An 18826-nucleotide genomic window follows, 5' to 3' on the forward strand; every position below is an offset into this window, starting at 1 on the left:
TTCTACAAAAGGACAGAACGTTGTGTTTCCATATTAGGAAAAGCTGATTTGGTAATAGCCTCTGACGTCAGAGCAGTCACAAGACTGTGCGGTCTGTGGCCACACAGCAGCTGCTCCTCAGTCTCTTACGCAGTGTCTCTGAGGCAAAGTGGCAGCATGGCCGCTCACAACCAACCCTCGCAGGACTTCAACAGGGGAAGAAACCAATTTCTTTGAATTTCTTTCTGCTTACCACACCAAAAAAAAGAAAAAAGGAGACTACTTCTACCGGCGGCGACAATTCGTCTTTATGCGCGGTGGGTGCTTTCGGCGGCGGCAGCAGCAGTCCTCTAGCCTGGTTCGCCTGTCAAACATTGCGTGCTTACATCGACGCTAAGCTAGCTCAGCTGCTAGCTTGGCCGGCTTGTTTCGTACGGAGCTGGTGCGTAGGTGATGTTGTCCGTGCTGTCTTACGGTAGACTTGTTGCCAGAGCTGTCATCGGCGGGCTTTCTCAGACAGACAGCCGCGACTACAGCCTGGTGACTGCGAGCTGCGGCTTCGGCAAAGACTTCCGCAGAGGCATCCTGAAGAAAGGGATGTGTTATGGGGACGACGCGTGCTTCATCGCCCGGCACAGGTCCGCCGATGTTTTGGGTAAGTGTCTGCTCTTTTGTTTGCTGTAGAAATTGTATTGCTACGTACGCAGCATCATTCGTCACTTAACAGCTTGTAACTACAGGTTGAAATGTGTAGGGTCACTTTTCTTATTAATAAAGACTGGGTTAATTTGTATAAAACCTGAACAGCATGAAAATCCAAACCTGCTGTTTGTGGAATCGGCACTGGGACACAGAGACCCTGATCTCTGTGGACAACCTGTCATTTAAGTCTTGTGGGACTCCTACCACCTAAGCTGATTGTATGTGCTGACACCCGCAGAGTAGATCAGGTTGCCAGATTTAACTTGCAAATTGGAACACCTTCAACACAAAATCGTATTGTTTTTGGACCGGCTTGCTTCATTTTAAATTGTTTTTCTAGGTTGCAGGCTCATCTCTGTTATCTGACTCTGGGTGGGATGATGCAGTGGGACTGTCCTTGTATGGTCAACAGAACAGATTCTGGCGTCTTGAGCCCAGAAACCTTCCTTTCTAGGCAAATCTTGGATTCTTACCATAAAGCTTTTATAAGGCAAAACTATAAAACCCAATAAACACAACATCTTCAAGTCTTAATAAACAAATGTATTAATTGCATATCTGCTCAAAAGTTCATGCCTGTTGAACCTTTTTTCACCTTACTAACACAAGCCGAGATGTTTCGATTTTCATTTTTATGTGATCACACAACACAAACTGAGTGAAGCAGAAGTAAAATGATGGTTTTGATTTTATAATGTGTGTCGCAAATCTGTATACATCGCAATGGCCACACATGATGAAACATGGTGGTGGCAGAATTATGCTGTGAGTGCTTGATATGGACGTGGGTGGAGATTGGGTTGGAATGGGCCGATGTCTTTAGATGTGCAAAGCTAATAGAGACGCTACAAAAAAACTTGCTGTATTTTCTGTAAGCACTGTATAGTCTAGCCATAGCTGTGGACTTTAACTGAGCCTGAGCAGAACATTTTATAAATGTTAACTGCTTCACAAATCTGGCTCCATCCAAACATCTATTTTTATTTCCTTGCTTTTCAGTGCTTACATAACCGTCTCACCTGTTTGCTCTTTTGTTTTTAGGTGTGGCAGATGGAGTTGGTGGCTGGAGAGACTACGGTGTGGACCCGTCACAGTTTTCCAGTACGCTGATGAAGACGTGCGAGAGGCTGGTGAAGGAAGGACGCTTTGTCCCCAGCAGCCCGGTGGGAGTCCTTACAACCAGCTACTACGAGCTACTACAGAACAAAGTGCCTCTACTGGGTAAGCAGGAAAAACATTTATTTTGGTATCTTGCACGTTACGTTACGTTATATTGTATTGGCGCTTTTATTATTCTACAGAATAAGGACAAACCCCACCACGGAGAAACAGGAAACCATTGGCATCAGTTGACAGGGGTTTAGACTGTAGCCACCGCTGTGTGCAGACATGCTCCGCCTTACTGTGGAAACGGTACATTTCCATCTGAGCTACATTATCCGGGCCTAGGCGGTTTTCATCTGTTCGGTTTATTGCTGGCTTGGCTGGGATTTTTGCATTATGACTCACAACAACCAGATCCCATTAAGAAGTCCTAGGAATGTCCCAGCCAGTATCCCTTTCCTCCTGCGTGGTGTTGCCTCAAAACAAACCCCGCGCACGCAATCTAACATCGGCAAAGGAGCGTGACAAGGGAACGGATCTTTGTCTCAGCAAACGTCGGTAGTTTTCCACTGAGAACCCGGCCAAACAAAAGTTTGTATTGTACCATCCTTTACACGGCCGGAGGAATGCCGTTGAGGCAGGCGGTGTGTGTAATTGTTTAGCTGCAGAGAAAAGTGAGAGGCAGAGGACTGAGTCAGAGCGTGTACGGGCTGGGGGAGTTGGAAGGTTGATCCCAGAGAGAATATTTTGGTGCTCCGGATGAATCACCAGCAGGGTGTGGCCTCACGTTGTCAGCCTGCTCCAACAGCTCCAGTTTCCTCCTTTTCATCTTTCCCGCAGAGGGGAGTTTACCAAAATGTGTGTGTATATATAAAATATGAAAAATATTGTGAATTTTAGAGTGAGTTAATTTGTCTCCTAACTGTATACATTGAGTAAGTTGTTGTGGTACAGTTCAATTGTCAGGAAATTGTGCTGGGAAAAATAAAAGTTTGTATTCACCTTCGATGAGGAAAATAGCTTTTGATAACTTTTAGTCTTCAATGCCTCAAGACGGCTCCGTGTGATTCTGTAGTGATGGTCAAAGTTTTTGCTCCTGAGACCAAAACTGGCAAACTTAAACTATTTGGAAGATACAAAATTCATTCCATTTACAATGCAAAAATACTCAATAAACACTATTTCTTATGAAATCTACAAGATCCCAAATGTGCAAAAACACTTCAGACTGTTGCCTTACTAAATGAAAAACAGACAATTTCATTTCAATTTCATCGTTTTCTACTTTCTTGCCCCATTTTACCATTCTTGATTTATGGTCAGAGGGCCGATCAACAATAATTTCAGGGGCCACAGTTTGGACAGACCTGACCTACAGCCAAAAGAGTTTGTTTTCATGTCTTCTTAGGAGCGGTCATAGTGCTGGTCAACACTTTGGTTTGTAAATTCTAAAGAAGTGAATTTGTGTGTGATTATGTCTGTAGGTAGCAGCACCGCCTGCATCGTGGTGTTGGACAGGCAGAGTCACCAGCTGCACACAGCCAACCTGGGAGACTCGGGTTTCCTGGTGGTCCGGGGCGGGGAGGTGGTCCACCGCTCAGACGAACAGCAGCACTACTTTAACACACCCTTCCAGTTGTCCATCGCTCCCCCCGGGGCGGAGGGAGCCGTGCTCAGCGACAGGTGAGCCGCCCAGCAGAACCTGCACCTCACCTGTGTCCATTATGTGCTGCTCAAAAAGATCTACAGTCAGACTGACTGATAAAGAACTCTAAGCTTTTTGTTTTGTAAAAACAAACTGGATAAAAGATCATTGGATGTTGCATCGTGATTGTGTTTTTTTTTTTTCGTTCATCATAATTTAACCATAGTTTCACTTACATAAAAATGGTTAAACACAGTCAGCACAGATTTTCTCTGCACGAACATTAATAGTAGCGCTGACAATTGAGACTTCATCTATATCTCTGATCTGTGTTTTGGGGACTGATGAGGAATCATAGGTTTGCACTTGTTACTCTAGATTTTGGTTTACTTGGAGGACCGAAAATTCAGCTTAGCAGTTTTGCTAACGAGAAAATCGCTCTGCTCAGTGAATAATGCCGTGGGGAATTTTTTTGCAAAATGTGATTTCCTTTAGTTTTTAACTCCTAGTTTTCTCCTTTCTTACTGGAGCGGTCATAGTGCTGACCATGTTGTTTTTACGCTGCGTTTTAACATGGATTTGTAAAAAGTGAGAGAACTATAACTATATTGTTGGGACTTTTCTGCACAGCTGCTGCAGCACAGCCTTCGACACCCTGCTAACTAATAGGCGGTCTGTGTTGCAAACGCGACTAAAGAGATTATCTGAACGGAACCGCTCTGCAGAGCTTTGCAGTCTAGCCTGCGCGTCCCACATGTAGCGCTGTAGCGGCGGGTCAGGGGCCACGTGCTGCCGGGTCTAGTTGCTGTGGCGTGCCAAGCAGCAGCGCTGCAGACGTCAGCGGAGATCAGGATGTTTGCCAAGCTTTCCCTCTTACCCAGGTCAAAGTCTGTGTGGGCTGATGAGGGGCAAAATGAAGAGTCCAGAGTCGGCCCTGCTGCCAGCGGATTCGGCTCCCGTTTCACTTGTTCATCTTTGATCCACCAGATTATTTTTAAGACTCTTAAGAGGTGATTCTTAGAAAACTGGTAAAACGGGAAGCACGGATAGAGGTGGGCTGCAGGACTTTCAGTAACTCTACTGGAGCTGAATTTAGTTTCTGCTTTTTGTTCTGCTAGGGCTGGATGATACGACTGATATAAGCGTTTCATATCAGTCCATTTATATTTGTTGATTAGTTTGTTTTAAATATTTGAAATATTCCCAAACTAGTGGCATGACCTTTCCAGTTTTCACTCCATTTTTAATAATTTTTTTATTATTATTATTTTTAAACAATTGTGTTACTGTTAGACTGCTGCTGTGCATGTTACTTAACAAGGTGTTGCTAGGTAACCAGAGAGTAAGTAAGTTGATGTCACTCACCTTCAGAGGTTCAGTGTCTCAAGTCTTTCCTCTGCCTACATCCCCCAGAATGCCATGCGGTTCTGGATCATAGTTCAGTGAATATTCTATAGATATCATCACCTTCCTAAAATAATGGTCCACGTCATTTATTGCCAATATCTTTTTTTTTACCAAAACCACTTGGGGGAAGGACAGGAGAGGATTGTCTTATGATCTGGAAATTTCCATCTTCTTACTGAAGATTTAATCAGCAGCTTACAGAATACAACAGTAGATCAAACCTCTGGTTGAGTAATGGCAGCCGGTCCAAGAAGACAAACGTCAAAGCTGAAATACATAAACACAAAGATCCGCTTAATTAAAGTCAGACTTGGCTTATTAAACCATGACGTTTATATCAACCATTTTTCCTCCGATGGGCAAACTGTGCACACTGCTCTCTGAATGTCGCAGGTCTGCAGTTACAGTTTCTGCTTCATGATGATTTTATCTGCATACAGCTGGACATGAGGATCGAGTTAATGTGGTTTGTTCTTTCCGGCTTCATGAAAACTGACTTGGCCTTAGAGAGTATTTGTAAAATGAGAATAATCAGGGTTTTTTCATATCCATCTATTGCTGCCAACACTGAATATCCCAACATCTCCTTTTTTTTCCGCCCACTTCATAGATAATTCAGCACAAGGCAGGTTGTTCCTGGGAGCTACGTCTCACTGTGTCCTGATGCAGTCCAGACACCTTTTATATTGACTCATATTCAGAACTGTGGGGCGGGTTTGCAGCAGAGTGGGGGCATCTTCCAAGAAGCAAACATGAGATTTGTAGTCTCTCTGGCAATCGAAGCACTTAATGTTGTCCTAGACCACACTGTTCTTTCTAAGATCCCTGAATACACTTTACTTTTAAAGTGAGATTATGTTTTCATAACCGAGGTGAAACTGTGTAATTCCATATGATGCAACTGGATTTTATTTTTTCCCAGGATAGAAGACAAGCTATGTTGCAGGTGTAAATAAACTAAAAATAGTTTGTAGTACTCTTTATGAAACTCAATTTTTCATCAAGGACTAAACTGACGGTGCTCCTTATCTGAATCTGTGTGTTTACAGCCCAGAATCCGCTGACAGCTCCTCCTTTGACGTGCAGCTGGGTGACATCATCCTCACCGCCACCGATGGGCTGTTTGACAACATGCCTGATTATATGATCCTCCAAGAGCTGAAAAAACTGAAGGTAAGTGACGAACATTACTGCTGCTGAGTCTGAATCCAAAAGAAAAACTTAACGCTCACTTCTTCTTCTTCTTTTGTTTTTTTTTTTCGTTTGTTTTTTGCTTTCTCAGAACTCAAACTATGAGAGCATTCAGCAGACTGCCCGCAGCATCGCAGAGCAAGCTCACGTACTGGCATATGACCCCAACTACATGTCACCTTTTGCACAGTTTGCATGCGACAACGGACTGAATGTCAGAGGCAGGTTTCTTTACGCCTGGTTTAAAGCTACTGTACATACAGCATGGCAACCGACTACACAACTCCAGCCTGTGCAGTGTAACAGTACGACTGCTTGGAGACAGTATTGGTTGGGTTATTATATTTCATGAGTCAGGCAATAAAACTCATGTCAACCAATCAGATTGCTTCAAAACAACCTCACCTTCATGTAAGGAATAAGAAATAGAATGAGAAGATCAAATGAAAGTTGGTGTATTGCTTACAGACTAGATGAAGAAGAAAATGGGAGCGATACAGGAGTCTGAGTCATTTTACCAGGAGTAGGATATGAGAGGAATTTTTGTTTTTACTTTGGACTGGGATTTAAATGGGACAAGTGTTTTGTTTTTTTGTTTTGTTTTTCTGTAGGAGTGGGATTGGACAGGAATCTCTCTACCAGAAATGCATCTAAAGGTTAAATAATACTGGGCCTTGAGGCCCTCTGATCTAGATTACTATATTAACTGAGATGTCCAATCACTGCTGGCGTTTCCAAACCATTCACAGCAAAAGCTCAAAAGCACCTTTGCTAAAGTCTGTACAGCTAAACTCTGAAGCTCCCCCAGTATAAATGAACTACAGTTGTTTCACTACGTCATAGAAAACAGTTACTTACTTAAAACATCTTGCCAAAGCAAAAAAAACAACATTTTTCACATCCACACTGAAGAGTGTTGTTGACACTGCTTTTTATTGTACGTTCACTTTCACCAGTCAGGGGCAGTCAAAATGAAATTGGCCGATTTCGGTCCTCTGCTGATTTCTGCGTGCAACATGAGTCGGGTCTTTTCCAGAGAAACTGCACACAACGTTAACATTTGCTCTTTGTGATGGCTTTGACATATTTTTTTCTACCACCATCCTAACTGTTTTTTTTTGTTTGTTTGTGCAGGAGGAAAGCCAGACGACATCACAGTACTATTGTCCATCGTGGCAGAATACACGGACTAGAACCTGCTTGCCGGGACGTCGCTAATCTGCCTCTGGAAGTGATGAACTGCTTCAATTCCTGCTGGCCGGGATGTAGGTTTGACATCTGATGCTTCCTCCACATCTACAGGATCCATTCTGCTGAAGAACGGCCCCAACACCCTTTTTGTTCTCCCTACCGCCAGCAAGAGGTCAAATTATGCAAACGAGAGGCCTAAAACACACTTCTGTCTCAGTTGGACTTTTGGCATCTTTGTAGTTTTCCACTGCTCACTTGCTAATCCCATTGCCAAGGATCAGTAGTCATTGGGTGGAGATGAAGCATCCAGGTTGAGGTCGAGTCCATCTCTTCCTGATGGGAGGCTGGGGTGAGGAGAAAGTCGAGGCTAGGATGTAGCCAACGGCTGCCGCCCGAGTCTCCATAAGGGAATAAAAAGTTCTTAGACGTACAGAAGAGACTGGCGGCTGTAGGGCTCAATAACCAAGCTGCAGTTTGGAGATGTTTCAAGACCTTCATGGAAAGTTTTGGAGCGTTTTCCAGGAGCATGGAGCAAAAGTTAAACAAGACGGTGTGTTCAGAGTCGACCAAAAAAAATAAAAAATAAAAGACCCAGCTAATGAGACGATGACGCACCTGTCAGCAGGCTTGTCTTTAAAGATTTCACATCGACGAGCGGCAGCTGCCTTTTCCTTACTGGTGCGATTGGAGTCCAGTTCATGTTTTGTTACTGAGCGGGACGGAGTATTTATAGTCGGAAAGCCTCTTCGGACATATGCGACGCACATTATTAGTCAAACCGATGTCCTCCCTTTAATCTTACTGCTGCTGGTGAAGTCTTGACAGTAAAATTTGTGTGAAGCGTGTATGGATGCGAGTGTGACTGATGTTGAGTTGGATGTCAATGCGCTGAACTAACTCCACATCCACTGGACTTCAACGGGTCTGGCAGCCTTAAACGCACACAGCTAAAAAAAAAAAAAAAAAAAGGCTGAAGTTGGTCGGGCGACCAAAACGTATTTTTGTAACTTTGTTCGGTGTGATTGTTTGCTGCTTTCAGGGTAGCTTAAGCTGTCGTTCAGTTTCCCCCTCCTCCCTTCTGCTATAGGTTTTAAGAGTGATGGTCGTCGTGTTTCCATTGAACCGCAAAGATTTGCACTAGGTGTGTTTCTGCGACTTTCTACCTACACTTAGTAAGATGTCACTGTAAGGTTGAGACGTTATTATGACGTGCCTTGTATCAGGAGATGTTGATACTGGCAGACATGTCCTCTGTTAGTCACCCAACTGAGCACAGAGCCCTAAAACTGTAAAGTAGCCATAGAGAGGAAACAGCTCTGCTGTCTAAAGATATTCTTTTTTTGTTTTGTTTTCTTAAAATCTACCACTGTGTTTTAGGTCAGGATGTTGGGACTAGTGGTCATCCCTGCTTCAGAAAACCGTCCTTGTGAATTTCTTTGTCATTGTTTACAATCTGCACTAATGAAACAAATGTTGTATTTTTTTTATTTCCCCCTCCTCATACACTGGGGCTGACGATGAGGGCTGCAGAATCGGGTGTGTTGAGATGACGACAGAGGTGGATCCGGTTGTGAAAGTATAAATGTTGGACAATCTCCGCAGCATCGGCTCAGGCTGTTCAGTTCTCCCAGTCATCTGGCTCATGACTCACCTGCACCATCGCTTTTCCTCTTAGTCTCATCTTTCAAACACACTCTGTCGACCCGAGCCTGTATATACGGTGGACAGTTAAATGCAGATCGCAGTTCTGTGGGGAAAATTTGAAATCTGTAAAATATTTAAATAAAGATGATATTTATTTATAATGTTTCGACTGCATTCCGTTTACAAAAGTTGTTTGTTTACTAGTATTTTATTTTTTTAGTAAACCTGCTGGCTGATGCTGTGGCTCAACAGGATAACATCAAATCCAGGAAACATTTTGTACAACACGCATCCTCCAACAGTCCACAGGTGGCTGGTTTGCCAACACAGGTGGGCGTGGCAGCTTCAGGCTAACATGTTTTCACAGACAAAACTAAGAGCAGTTGCCATGTCTACGACATCAGGTACCAGAAAAGAATCTTGGTAGAAACTGTTGATGTAACACTAAATATCTTAAGCCGCAGATTAATATTCAGTTTAGCATTCTGATTCCGTGAAAACGTTGCCTTGTTTCGAGCAGAAATCACAAGTTCAGAAGAGTGACTTGTGTGATCTCTCACTGTGAAGGGCTTCTCGGGTTGTCGTCAGCGTTTTCCTCATCGCTGTAACATGCCAGGACAGGCAGCTGGGCAGCACAACCATCTTGGTCTTGCTGAGAGGACAAGGCGTTGAACAGCAGGGAACAGACCTGGAATAAAACCATTAGCTGGTAACTTGTTGGATAAAGTCTTCAAAATGCAAAACTAATTCTGCCACTTGCATTACAAATCACTCAAAAGTGAAAGGGGAAAAAAAAAAAAAAAGATCCAGGCTTTTACCACATTTTGCCAGTCAGTGTAGCAATTTGATTTTATCGTAGATGTTTAAATGTATTGACAGCCACAGTTACATGTGGGAGCTGCAGAGAGCACGTTCAGAAGACGAGAGGCGTGTAAAAATGGCTCCTAGACACAACTTTACATAAGAGCACAAGAGGGAAGTCGGTGGTTTGGGCCTTGCATGTCTCTAAATTAGACATGCAAGGCCCAAACCTTGCATGTCTAATGCAAGGTTTGGGATGCAATTATCAGATTTGCATATGATAATTTGCAAATCAGATGCAAATTATCCTGATTTGCATCTGTCAGAGCTTTGACGTCTTAGGACCAGAAAAGCTCCAAGTTCTGATTTAGTGTTATTAAAGTTTGGAAACATGAAGAAGCCTCTCCGACTAACTTCTCTGATCTTCCAAACACATTAGCTGCAAATGCAGCTTTTCTTAAGCTTCAGGTTGAGCTCTGCACATTCAAAGTCGTTGATCAGCCTTTGTTTAGTGACTAAGTTTACTTAACTTATAACGATTGTATAATTACGAAAGAAAAAAAGACATTTTTAAAATGGTGTGTGGATTAAAACTGAAAATGTGACGGAGCATGTTAAACAAAAACAGCTTTTATGTAGTTCTCTACAAATAGAACCTTATAACAGAATCGAATCACTACAGTTTTATCTGTATAAATTACATGAAGATGAAAATATGTTATTCAATTCCAGATCAGTTCTCTTTGAATGCAGGGACATATTCATACTTATTCAGTTTTATGAATAGTGCTTTTTTTAATCATTATGCCACAGCCGGCCCGTTAAAGGGGCAGTTCCATGTAAAAATCTTTTTTGAGCTTTACATCATGTCATATAGTTATTCCCTCAACAAAAGCATACTTGGAGTGTTGCTTTGATTCTTTCATGCATATTTAAGAAATCCTTTAATCTCCATGGCAACTATTCAGCTGTTCAAAACACCTTGGTGGGCCTAGCGAGACGCAGCTCTTCAGAGCTGCAGCAATTAGCAAAAACCTGGTGGACCTGAGCCTCTGCTGAGCTGATTATAGGAGCCACTTCTCAGTGAAACACTGGCAAAAACGTTAAAGTGTTGACAGATTAGCCAGGCAGAGCTTAAGAAAGAGCAGGTGTTTCTTAAAGAGACAGAGGCGTTAAATCAGGATCGCCTCTTTTAAGTCATATTTGACATAAACAGCTTTTTTATAACAACTGAAGGGAACATCCTTGACTATGTTATAAAATGGCACTATGTGACTGGACAACACATAGTATCACCACTTTGATGTGGCCCATGGCAAAAAAAGAGTTTGACTTCTCCATGACAGAGGAATAAAGCAAGGCATCAGAGTAAACGTAGGAGAGAAAACTGAACAGAGGTGAGGTGAGGAATTGCAGCCATAAGTCAAACGTCTCCATTATGGTCCAAGTAAAAAGAAAAATATCACAACAAACTGAAATCTAATCAAACAGGAAGAGCTCGTCACCTTAGTGGATGCAGGGCTTGAGGTGGAGCTGGTACATTCCTGGCTGTCTACACTGAGGCAGGTCTGCTCCCTGATCTGAGGGAGGCGCATTGCACCAGGACAGCTGATTACAGGGCTGCCCTGGCTGGATGCAATCAGCTCATCAGGAACAGTGTAACTCCTGCTGCCTGGTCCCTGAGACATGGCCACAGGTTGAGCTGGGGAGCTTATGCACCTGAAAACACCACAGGACACAATTACCTATTACTAAACAGTCTCTCCACGCTGCGTAACTGCTAAATAACCACTTTTACAGAGAACAATCGCGTGTCAGCGAAGTCTGACTCATGAGCATGTGGATCATCACTGAGTCCAGTGAGGATAGGCGCTTGTTAAACTGGAAGAGTGTGACGAGTTATGTGGAAAATAAAGAACGTTTCCAACAAATTAATGACAGAGTAGAGCCGACAAGAAACCACTGACCTCTGACTGTGTTGAAGAACAGCAGCTTGAATAGTGCAAGAAATAAAACAACCCTCCGCATAGTGAAACTTGAAACTGCAATATCGTTGCTGAATAATCTGACATCAATACTGGTTTAGCCACATTTACCCAAATTTGCTAGAAAAACTGAACAAATTTTGAGGTTAACCTCGGAAAGTTTCTAGATAAAAACATGAAAATATCATAGTTTGGAAAGTTGAAAATTTGCTTTAAAAAAAAAAAAACTACAAATTTTGAGATTAATCTTTGAAATTTCCTATAAAAAAATACTATCTGGAAATTTCCAAGTCAAAAAAAAAAATGATAGCAAATTTTCTATGGTTCAAACTCAGAAATTTTCTTTTTTTTTTTCTTTTTTTCTTTTTTTTTTCTGGCGTTATCCTTAAAACTTTGAAGTTTTTTGGCAGAAATGTACTCTTCCTTTTTTTTTCTATCTCCAATGGCCCTAATTCGCAATGGTAGAAGACCTGAATTAGACATTGTGTAATAACAACCAGCTGGAGACAGAAAAGACTGAGGCGGCTACCGGCAGAGCGGGCTAGCGTCGAGGAGCTGAGCGGATTACAGAGCATCTCACTGGCAGGCTTCTAACCTACGCTTGCCCTAGTTTCTCACTCACTGACACTAGACTGGGTGCAGTGATGCCACACCTTATTAGGGGGCAAAAAACAGCCAATGAGGGCAACGAGACTCGGTGGAACGCCAAGAGGGAAGGTCAGATAAAGTCAAAGAGTGAAGACTGATTTACAGAATCTGGCAAAAGCGTTCAAACCCCTTCAAAGTCACATTTTATCACTTTGCAATCACAAACTGGAGCATAATTTTATTGTTACATCAATATAGGGTTGTAGTAATAATAAAGTAGTCAGAAAAAAAATTCTTAAAATATTCTGGAACATGTGGCATCCATTTGTATTCAGCTCCCTTTTGGTCTTATACCCTAAAAAATAAAGTTCAAGGTGTATGGTTAGTTTTGCGACTACTGTTTGTTCTCTAGGATGTACAGATTTTGAAAACCAGCAAGCGGCACAGACGTGATGAGGACAGAATCTGCTCAGAATAATGTCAAAAACACAAATCTGATGGATGCTGGGTTGTTCAGTCAGTGGTTTTACTGACTCTATTAGAACCTGGAGCTACCTGGATATTTTTGGGGTCAGGGATTCGGTTGGTTGAGAATGGTCCCTGCTGTCAGAGTCCGTCACAGTCGCCAGCAGCACAGTGGCCTCCAGGACCATGTCCTCCACAGAGAAGCACACAGGCCTGCAGACAGGGGCAACTTTACCACAGCCAATCAAATAGTGAGAAAACCGCTGAGACACCCAGACTCAGCAGTCAGAGAGAAAGAGGTTTTTGAAATGGCCTAGTAAAATACCTCCTAACACGTGGTGTGTCTTCAGATATGGTTGCAAATTCATCTAAACAGCATGATGAGACTTACTTTCCTGCTGCATCGAGGTAAACTGACACTGGAAGGCTGCGAGACTCCGCAAAGGACAGTATTCCCTGAAAAACAGAACAATCGACTCAGACACGCTCCTCTGTGTGCGTGCCATGACTGTAGCAGCAGCATAACCTGCAGCAACTGGGACAAAGACGACGCATCAATTCTTGAATTCTGGACTCAAAGCTTAGTTTCCCAGATTCCAGAAGATGTTGAGGCTGGATAACGAGGAGAGACTCTCAGCGGGGGGTTCAACAAACATTCCAAGACATTAGGGGTCAAGAGTGGTGAAGGGTAATGCAGGTCAGGCCTCGCTAATTGGACCAGAACAAAGAATGTCCCTTCAAATTCTCAAATGAAACATGAACAGTTACTCATTCATAAATAAAAAACAACTATGGCAAACCAAGTCGTGTTTCTAGATTTTCCTGTTTAGGAAATGACGATCTTCTAGATTCTGTGTTTTATAGTTAACTCAAATTACTGAGACAACAACTTGAGTTTAGTCGGTTTGGATTGAAGAACTGGATTGTGCAACTGATAGATTTTGTCAGTGTTCAGTGAGGTGGTGTGTCACTATAACATCTCTATTTGAGTTAAAACTACAGTAAATGGAACATTTTGCTACTTGATCACCGTCTATGTCCTGAAGCAAGAAATACTGCCACCTGCAGGTGTGAGTTAGTATTTCTTAAGCCGACTGTTTTTGATCATTTTTGAGAAAAACTTGCAATGAATTCACAATTATGCCTTAGCACAAGGGACACTAGAAATATCACCTCTGACACAGAACAGCCCCTGATGAGCCAGACACACACATGCAGCACATAAACACACAGATCCAAGCTACACACCATATACTCAGGTGACAAAATAAAACCATACAAAAATAGCTCAGTTACCCTCAGCTCCTTCAGACAGAAGGTTATGTCAGAGTCCAGCCCGATCTGGAAGTAGTCAAACTCGTTTGGGTGTAAGGACATCTCTGTGTACATCGTCTTCATTGGACCTGTCACACAAATACAACCAAGTCCTCCAGTTGCACGTTAAAGACACTGAAGGAGGCAGACCCTTCCTGTCTGTGGAACAGCTTGCCCATGTAACTTTGTCTCAATGACTCTCTGGATGCTTATAAAAAACTATTTAAAACTTCGGAGAGTAAAACTTAAAGGAGTAGCATTTTTTATTTTTTATTTTTTTTATAGATTTACATCACATTGTAAAGTTATTCCCTCATCATAGACATTCCTAGAGGGATTTTTTTCAGGCATGTTGGAGAAATCCTATAATCTCCCATGGCAACCATTCAATTGTGCAAAACAACCTAGATCTGCCTTTCAAGAACGAAGCTCCTCCTCCAAGCTACAGTTTCCAAGCTTCCGGGCTTCTGCCTCACAGAGCAGCCCTCACCCACTCAGCTCCTTCAGACTAGCCAGCAGTAATTAGCAAACACCTGGTGGAACAGAGTATTTGCTGAGCTCATCATAGGAGCTACTTCTGAGGGAAACGCTGGTAAAAACGCAGTTAAATAGTTAATAAAGGAGCTATATTGTGATGACTTCCTAAAGGCAGAGTTTCAGAAAGAGCAGGAGATTCTTAAAGAGACAGAGGCCCAATTTGAAGGCGTTAAATTACAAAGTCAAATTTCTTGTAAGTCATATTTGACATACAGCAGTTTTTTTAACAACTGAATCTAACTACTTGATTGTACTATAAAAATTACACTATGTAGCTAGAAAGCACATTGTACTGCCTCTTTAAGGTACTCTTTCATTTCAGTAACATAATCCTACACTGAGCATTCCTGATCAAAATCATCCCTGACAACTATTGTTACCACTTGCTGTCAATCGTTACTTCATTTGACCCACAACTTCATCCTTCGTTTCACATCAAACCCACTCGGAATGTTTGTTACAGAAACACTCAGTCATATTTTCTTTTGACCAAAGCACAGGATTCCTGCTAAGAGAAAGCCAAATGTTTATGTTTGTTATGGTCGGACTGAAAAGCCCTCTTCCTTGAGCCTCCCAAAACAAGCAGTTGGCATGTAAATAGAATCTAATGGTCGTCATGGAGACGTGGTAACCCAAGATGCCAGTCCTTGCTCTGGTTCTCTTCACAGTGAACTTAGGTGAACTTAGGTAATTTTACATCCTTTACTGTCCTGCTCACTCTGGGTGGTGGCAAGAAAACCATGGATCTTCATTTAGGCTAAGAGAAATTTGCTACTTTTTTCAATACATATTTCTTCTACAAGGAAAAAGAAAATTACAAATTATTAAGTAGAAGTTGAGAAAGTCTGAATAACTTAAAAAATGAATTAAATAAAAAAAATTGCTAGATGAACTTATTAGGGGGGAGCAATTGTCCATGTCTGTATACACACACACACACACACACACACACACACACACACACACACACATATATATATATATATATATATATATATATATATATATATATATATATATATATATATATATATATATATATATATATATATATATATATATATATATATATCATGCCAAAACTGTCGCAACCTTTATCACATTCTGTCATTTTGTAAATTTAAAGTAAACAACCTGACAAAGTCAGCACACCTTTTCCGCCCTGCTGGTAATTTCTGAGAGTGACTTTCATTGGAGTGATGGACAGAGTGATTTCTTCCTGAAACAGGGGAAAGTGCACCACCATGTCCGCAAGGAGCCTGCAGGAGCAAAGAACAAAGCAGATGCAAAAATCACACAGCTGCTGTTCAATTGACTCAGTGCCAATTTCCAAATTGTGTGTACTTTATTTAAGGACATATTCAGATTACCAACAGGTGGTAATAGAAACATTTTTTTTCTATTACCCTAACCCAAAAAAGGGTCTAATGAAACAAAAAAATCATTGGATCCTAATGAAAATGAGAGGATTAAAACCAATTTTAATGGTTTTGAATTAGTTTAGTCACAGATTTATCAATGTCAAATCTTCTGTGCTGATTTCAAAGTTAAAAGTAGCATAAACTGTGTAATAGAGAGCTAGGTATCCAAAGGGATGAACTGATAAATTATCCAATGCTAACCTGGCAGGAGCCTTCAGCACATTGGCACAGAGATGTGAATCAAACACAGCCTGCAGAGCCTCACTTTCCTGGAAATGTATGTTGTGGGTTTTAATGATACCTAGAACAGCAGACACAAGGTGAAAGGAGCACACTGCCACCAGGTGTCCACAACATGCAACACGTCATGTGCAGCAAAAAGGAAGAGGTTCAGCACACTTTTTGAATTCTCTTAATAGTAATTAAACAAATACAGATAGGTTTTCTTTTCTTTGTGTAGAATTGGATTATTCTCCCAAACGCAGTGTTTCCTACCATGTCTGCAGAAAAACTGGATTATTACTCGGTCGGTGGCAGTGCTGACTGACATGTGACATCGTTCCACACTGCGTTCAATGGAGGTCAAACACCGAAACAGTGGCAGCACCGACTTAAGAACAAACGAGAGGAGTTAAAATTTTCACCTTCTTGATTATAGAACTACAAAATTGTTATGACATATACAGAATAAACATGTCTGGCATTTATTCCTTCAAAAATAAATGCCAGGAAGACCCCATTTAAAGTGATGAGAATCCTAAAGAGACAATGACATTTTTGTATTCACACAATTTTGTGGGTTAAAAGCTACACAAATTTATTTAAAAAAAAAACATTACAAAGAAATAGGTGTTGTCAAATAATACAGTCCTCGTTTGACTTGTCTAATAACTTCTTTTAAAGTTGTGGAAATGGTAATGAAACATTTAAATAGCTCTTTTAGTACTTTCACAAATCACAAACAATTATTAAGCAGACTGGATTTACCTTCATAACCAGTTTGCATTTGATTGCTTTGCTGCCCTGCTTTGATCCTGATTCCAAGCTGTAATGCTTGAAGAACATGGGTGAGAACAGGAAGCAGCCATAAGCCGAATGGGCCGAATTGACTGATCTCAGTGCCAGCTTTGGAAAGAGAGACAAAGACAACATGATGAGGGCAAAATGTGAAACTCATCTAAAATAATCTGAAAGGAAAACTGGTCAGAAATGGTCCAGGGAATGTACACTGCATTATGTAAAGCTTCCCCATACTGCACTTTTTAGGAATAGCTTAAGTAAAGCCTCTAGAGTTTGAGCCTAGTTTTAGTTAGTATTTCTCACCCCTTTGACCATGGGATCCAGCCAAAGTTCATTTCCAATCCGTGACAGCGCATGAATAGCCTTACCAAGGGCTGTGAAACAAACACAGTTTATAGTTAGCACTATACTCCCATACATTTTTAGAAAGAAAAAAAAACTATCACAATTTTAATGCTTTTTCTTTCTTTAACGACCCCCAGCAACTGCGATTTTAAAATACGTGATTAAGATATAACTTCCGAAAAGTTGAGTTCAACTTCCCCACGCTAATGCTTCTATAACATTTATGAAAATTCCTGTTGAAATAAGTTATTTTTTTAAATTTAATTTACAAATATTTTTCCGTGTTATTACGACCTTTCACAGAGTTCCGTTCAATGACGCAGTTCATATTTGCGAACAGATAAGCTAACTGGCTAACTATTTCTGAAAGCGTGAAGACGTAAAGAACTCCTGAGGCACGTGAACCACAGAATGTGCTTCGTAGACATCCTAAATCTGAAAAACAAACTAAAAATGTATTTATAGTCACAAACCAAATAATGACAGTGAATGCAGAAGACGCTCATATTTTAGATTAACACACACGTCATCGTCAACTCTATATACTAGCATTATTTCAACACATTCGGTCAGTTTAAAATTAGCCCGTAGCTTATATTTAACTGAATAACATTGAAAGAGACCAGGAGAATCTGTGGCATAAATTTATGGGTTTTATTAACACAAATCAATAATAACACCCACTGCTATTAATCATAAACAGTGTGTTAAACTCTAGCCTTTGCTATATGTTCATAATTTTTGGAACAGAAGAATGGTGACAGCTCTGAATAAACAGTTTAATTTCTCAAGACATCAAAATGCAGGATTGTCATAATATCCTTCGTAGAGGTTATCGATCCGAAAACAGCACCTTTCCATCTTCTGGAACTTTTTCACATCACAAAATTGTTTATTGTATTTTATTGGGATTTTACACTATACAATTTTGGAGTTAAATTAAAATATGTTTTTCAAAGTTTCTTTGAGTAAAACCCTGAAATGTAGGCCGTCCATGTACAGGTAAATCTAAAAAATATTAGAATGTGCAGAAAAATGACATTATGGAAATATATTCATACATATATAGTCCTATATACAAATATATGAATAATGAATCATTTAGATATACAAAAATTTAAATAAAATCAGATAAAAATAATTTAAGCACCGTTTTAAGTGATTTTTAACTTTAATAAAAATCTAAATATATCAGCAGACCAGTTAAACTCTTCCATTTTTATCTAAGTAATGGTTAACATGTGAGATACAGCAGACTAGTCCTTTGTGACTTGGAGGTCTGAGCATTACATTTTAAGTCAGTCTACAAATACATATTTGACTCACCCTCTGCACATCTGTTAGATTCAGCAGACATGCAAATGAAATTAAAGAAAAATTGGTTTCAAATACTAGAGAACTTACATTAACTCAGGGAAGATGCTGCTGGGTCACCTTATCAAAATGCCACCAGACTTTTTTTTTAACAGATGATTCTTTTTCCAGGT

General features: G+C 40.9%; 2 protein-coding genes across 3 annotated transcripts; one reads left to right on the plus strand and one right to left on the minus strand.

Annotated features, from left to right (window-relative positions):
* The first annotated feature begins 34 nt into the window (after window positions 1–34).
* pptc7a (protein phosphatase targeting COQ7 a) lies at window positions 35–9024 on the plus strand. Its single transcript, XM_044109666.1, has 6 exons — window positions 35–634; window positions 1723–1902; window positions 3270–3468; window positions 5887–6010; window positions 6120–6249; window positions 7163–9024. Exons 1-6 carry the CDS (start codon window positions 433–435, stop codon window positions 7219–7221), a joined length of 894 nt encoding a protein of 297 aa, XP_043965601.1. The 5' UTR covers window positions 35–432; the 3' UTR covers window positions 7222–9024.
* On the minus strand, window positions 8092–17701 carry rad9b (RAD9 checkpoint clamp component B). 2 transcript variants are annotated; one of them, XM_044109644.1, is made up of 11 exons: window positions 17634–17701; window positions 17298–17368; window positions 16962–17099; window positions 16470–16584; window positions 16176–16275; window positions 15688–15812; window positions 13999–14105; window positions 13094–13158; window positions 12793–12915; window positions 11170–11383; window positions 8092–9551 (listed from the first exon to the last, which is right to left on the minus strand). In XM_044109644.1, the coding sequence occupies exons 1-11, from the start codon at window positions 17665–17667 to the stop codon at window positions 9420–9422; spliced, it is 1224 nt and encodes a 407-aa protein (XP_043965579.1). In that variant the 5' UTR covers window positions 17668–17701; the 3' UTR covers window positions 8092–9419. The 2 variants fall into 2 exon arrangements, with proteins under 2 accessions (XP_043965579.1, XP_043965588.1); XM_044109653.1 differs by lacking the exon at window positions 17634–17701 and having other exon boundaries at window positions 15706–15812; window positions 17298–17414.
* Between the last annotated feature and the right edge of the window lie 1125 nt (window positions 17702–18826).

This window comes from Gambusia affinis, linkage group LG03 (assembly GCF_019740435.1).
Source record: "Gambusia affinis linkage group LG03, SWU_Gaff_1.0, whole genome shotgun sequence".
In the NCBI taxonomy this organism is placed as follows: Eukaryota; Metazoa; Chordata; class Actinopteri; order Cyprinodontiformes; family Poeciliidae; genus Gambusia; species Gambusia affinis.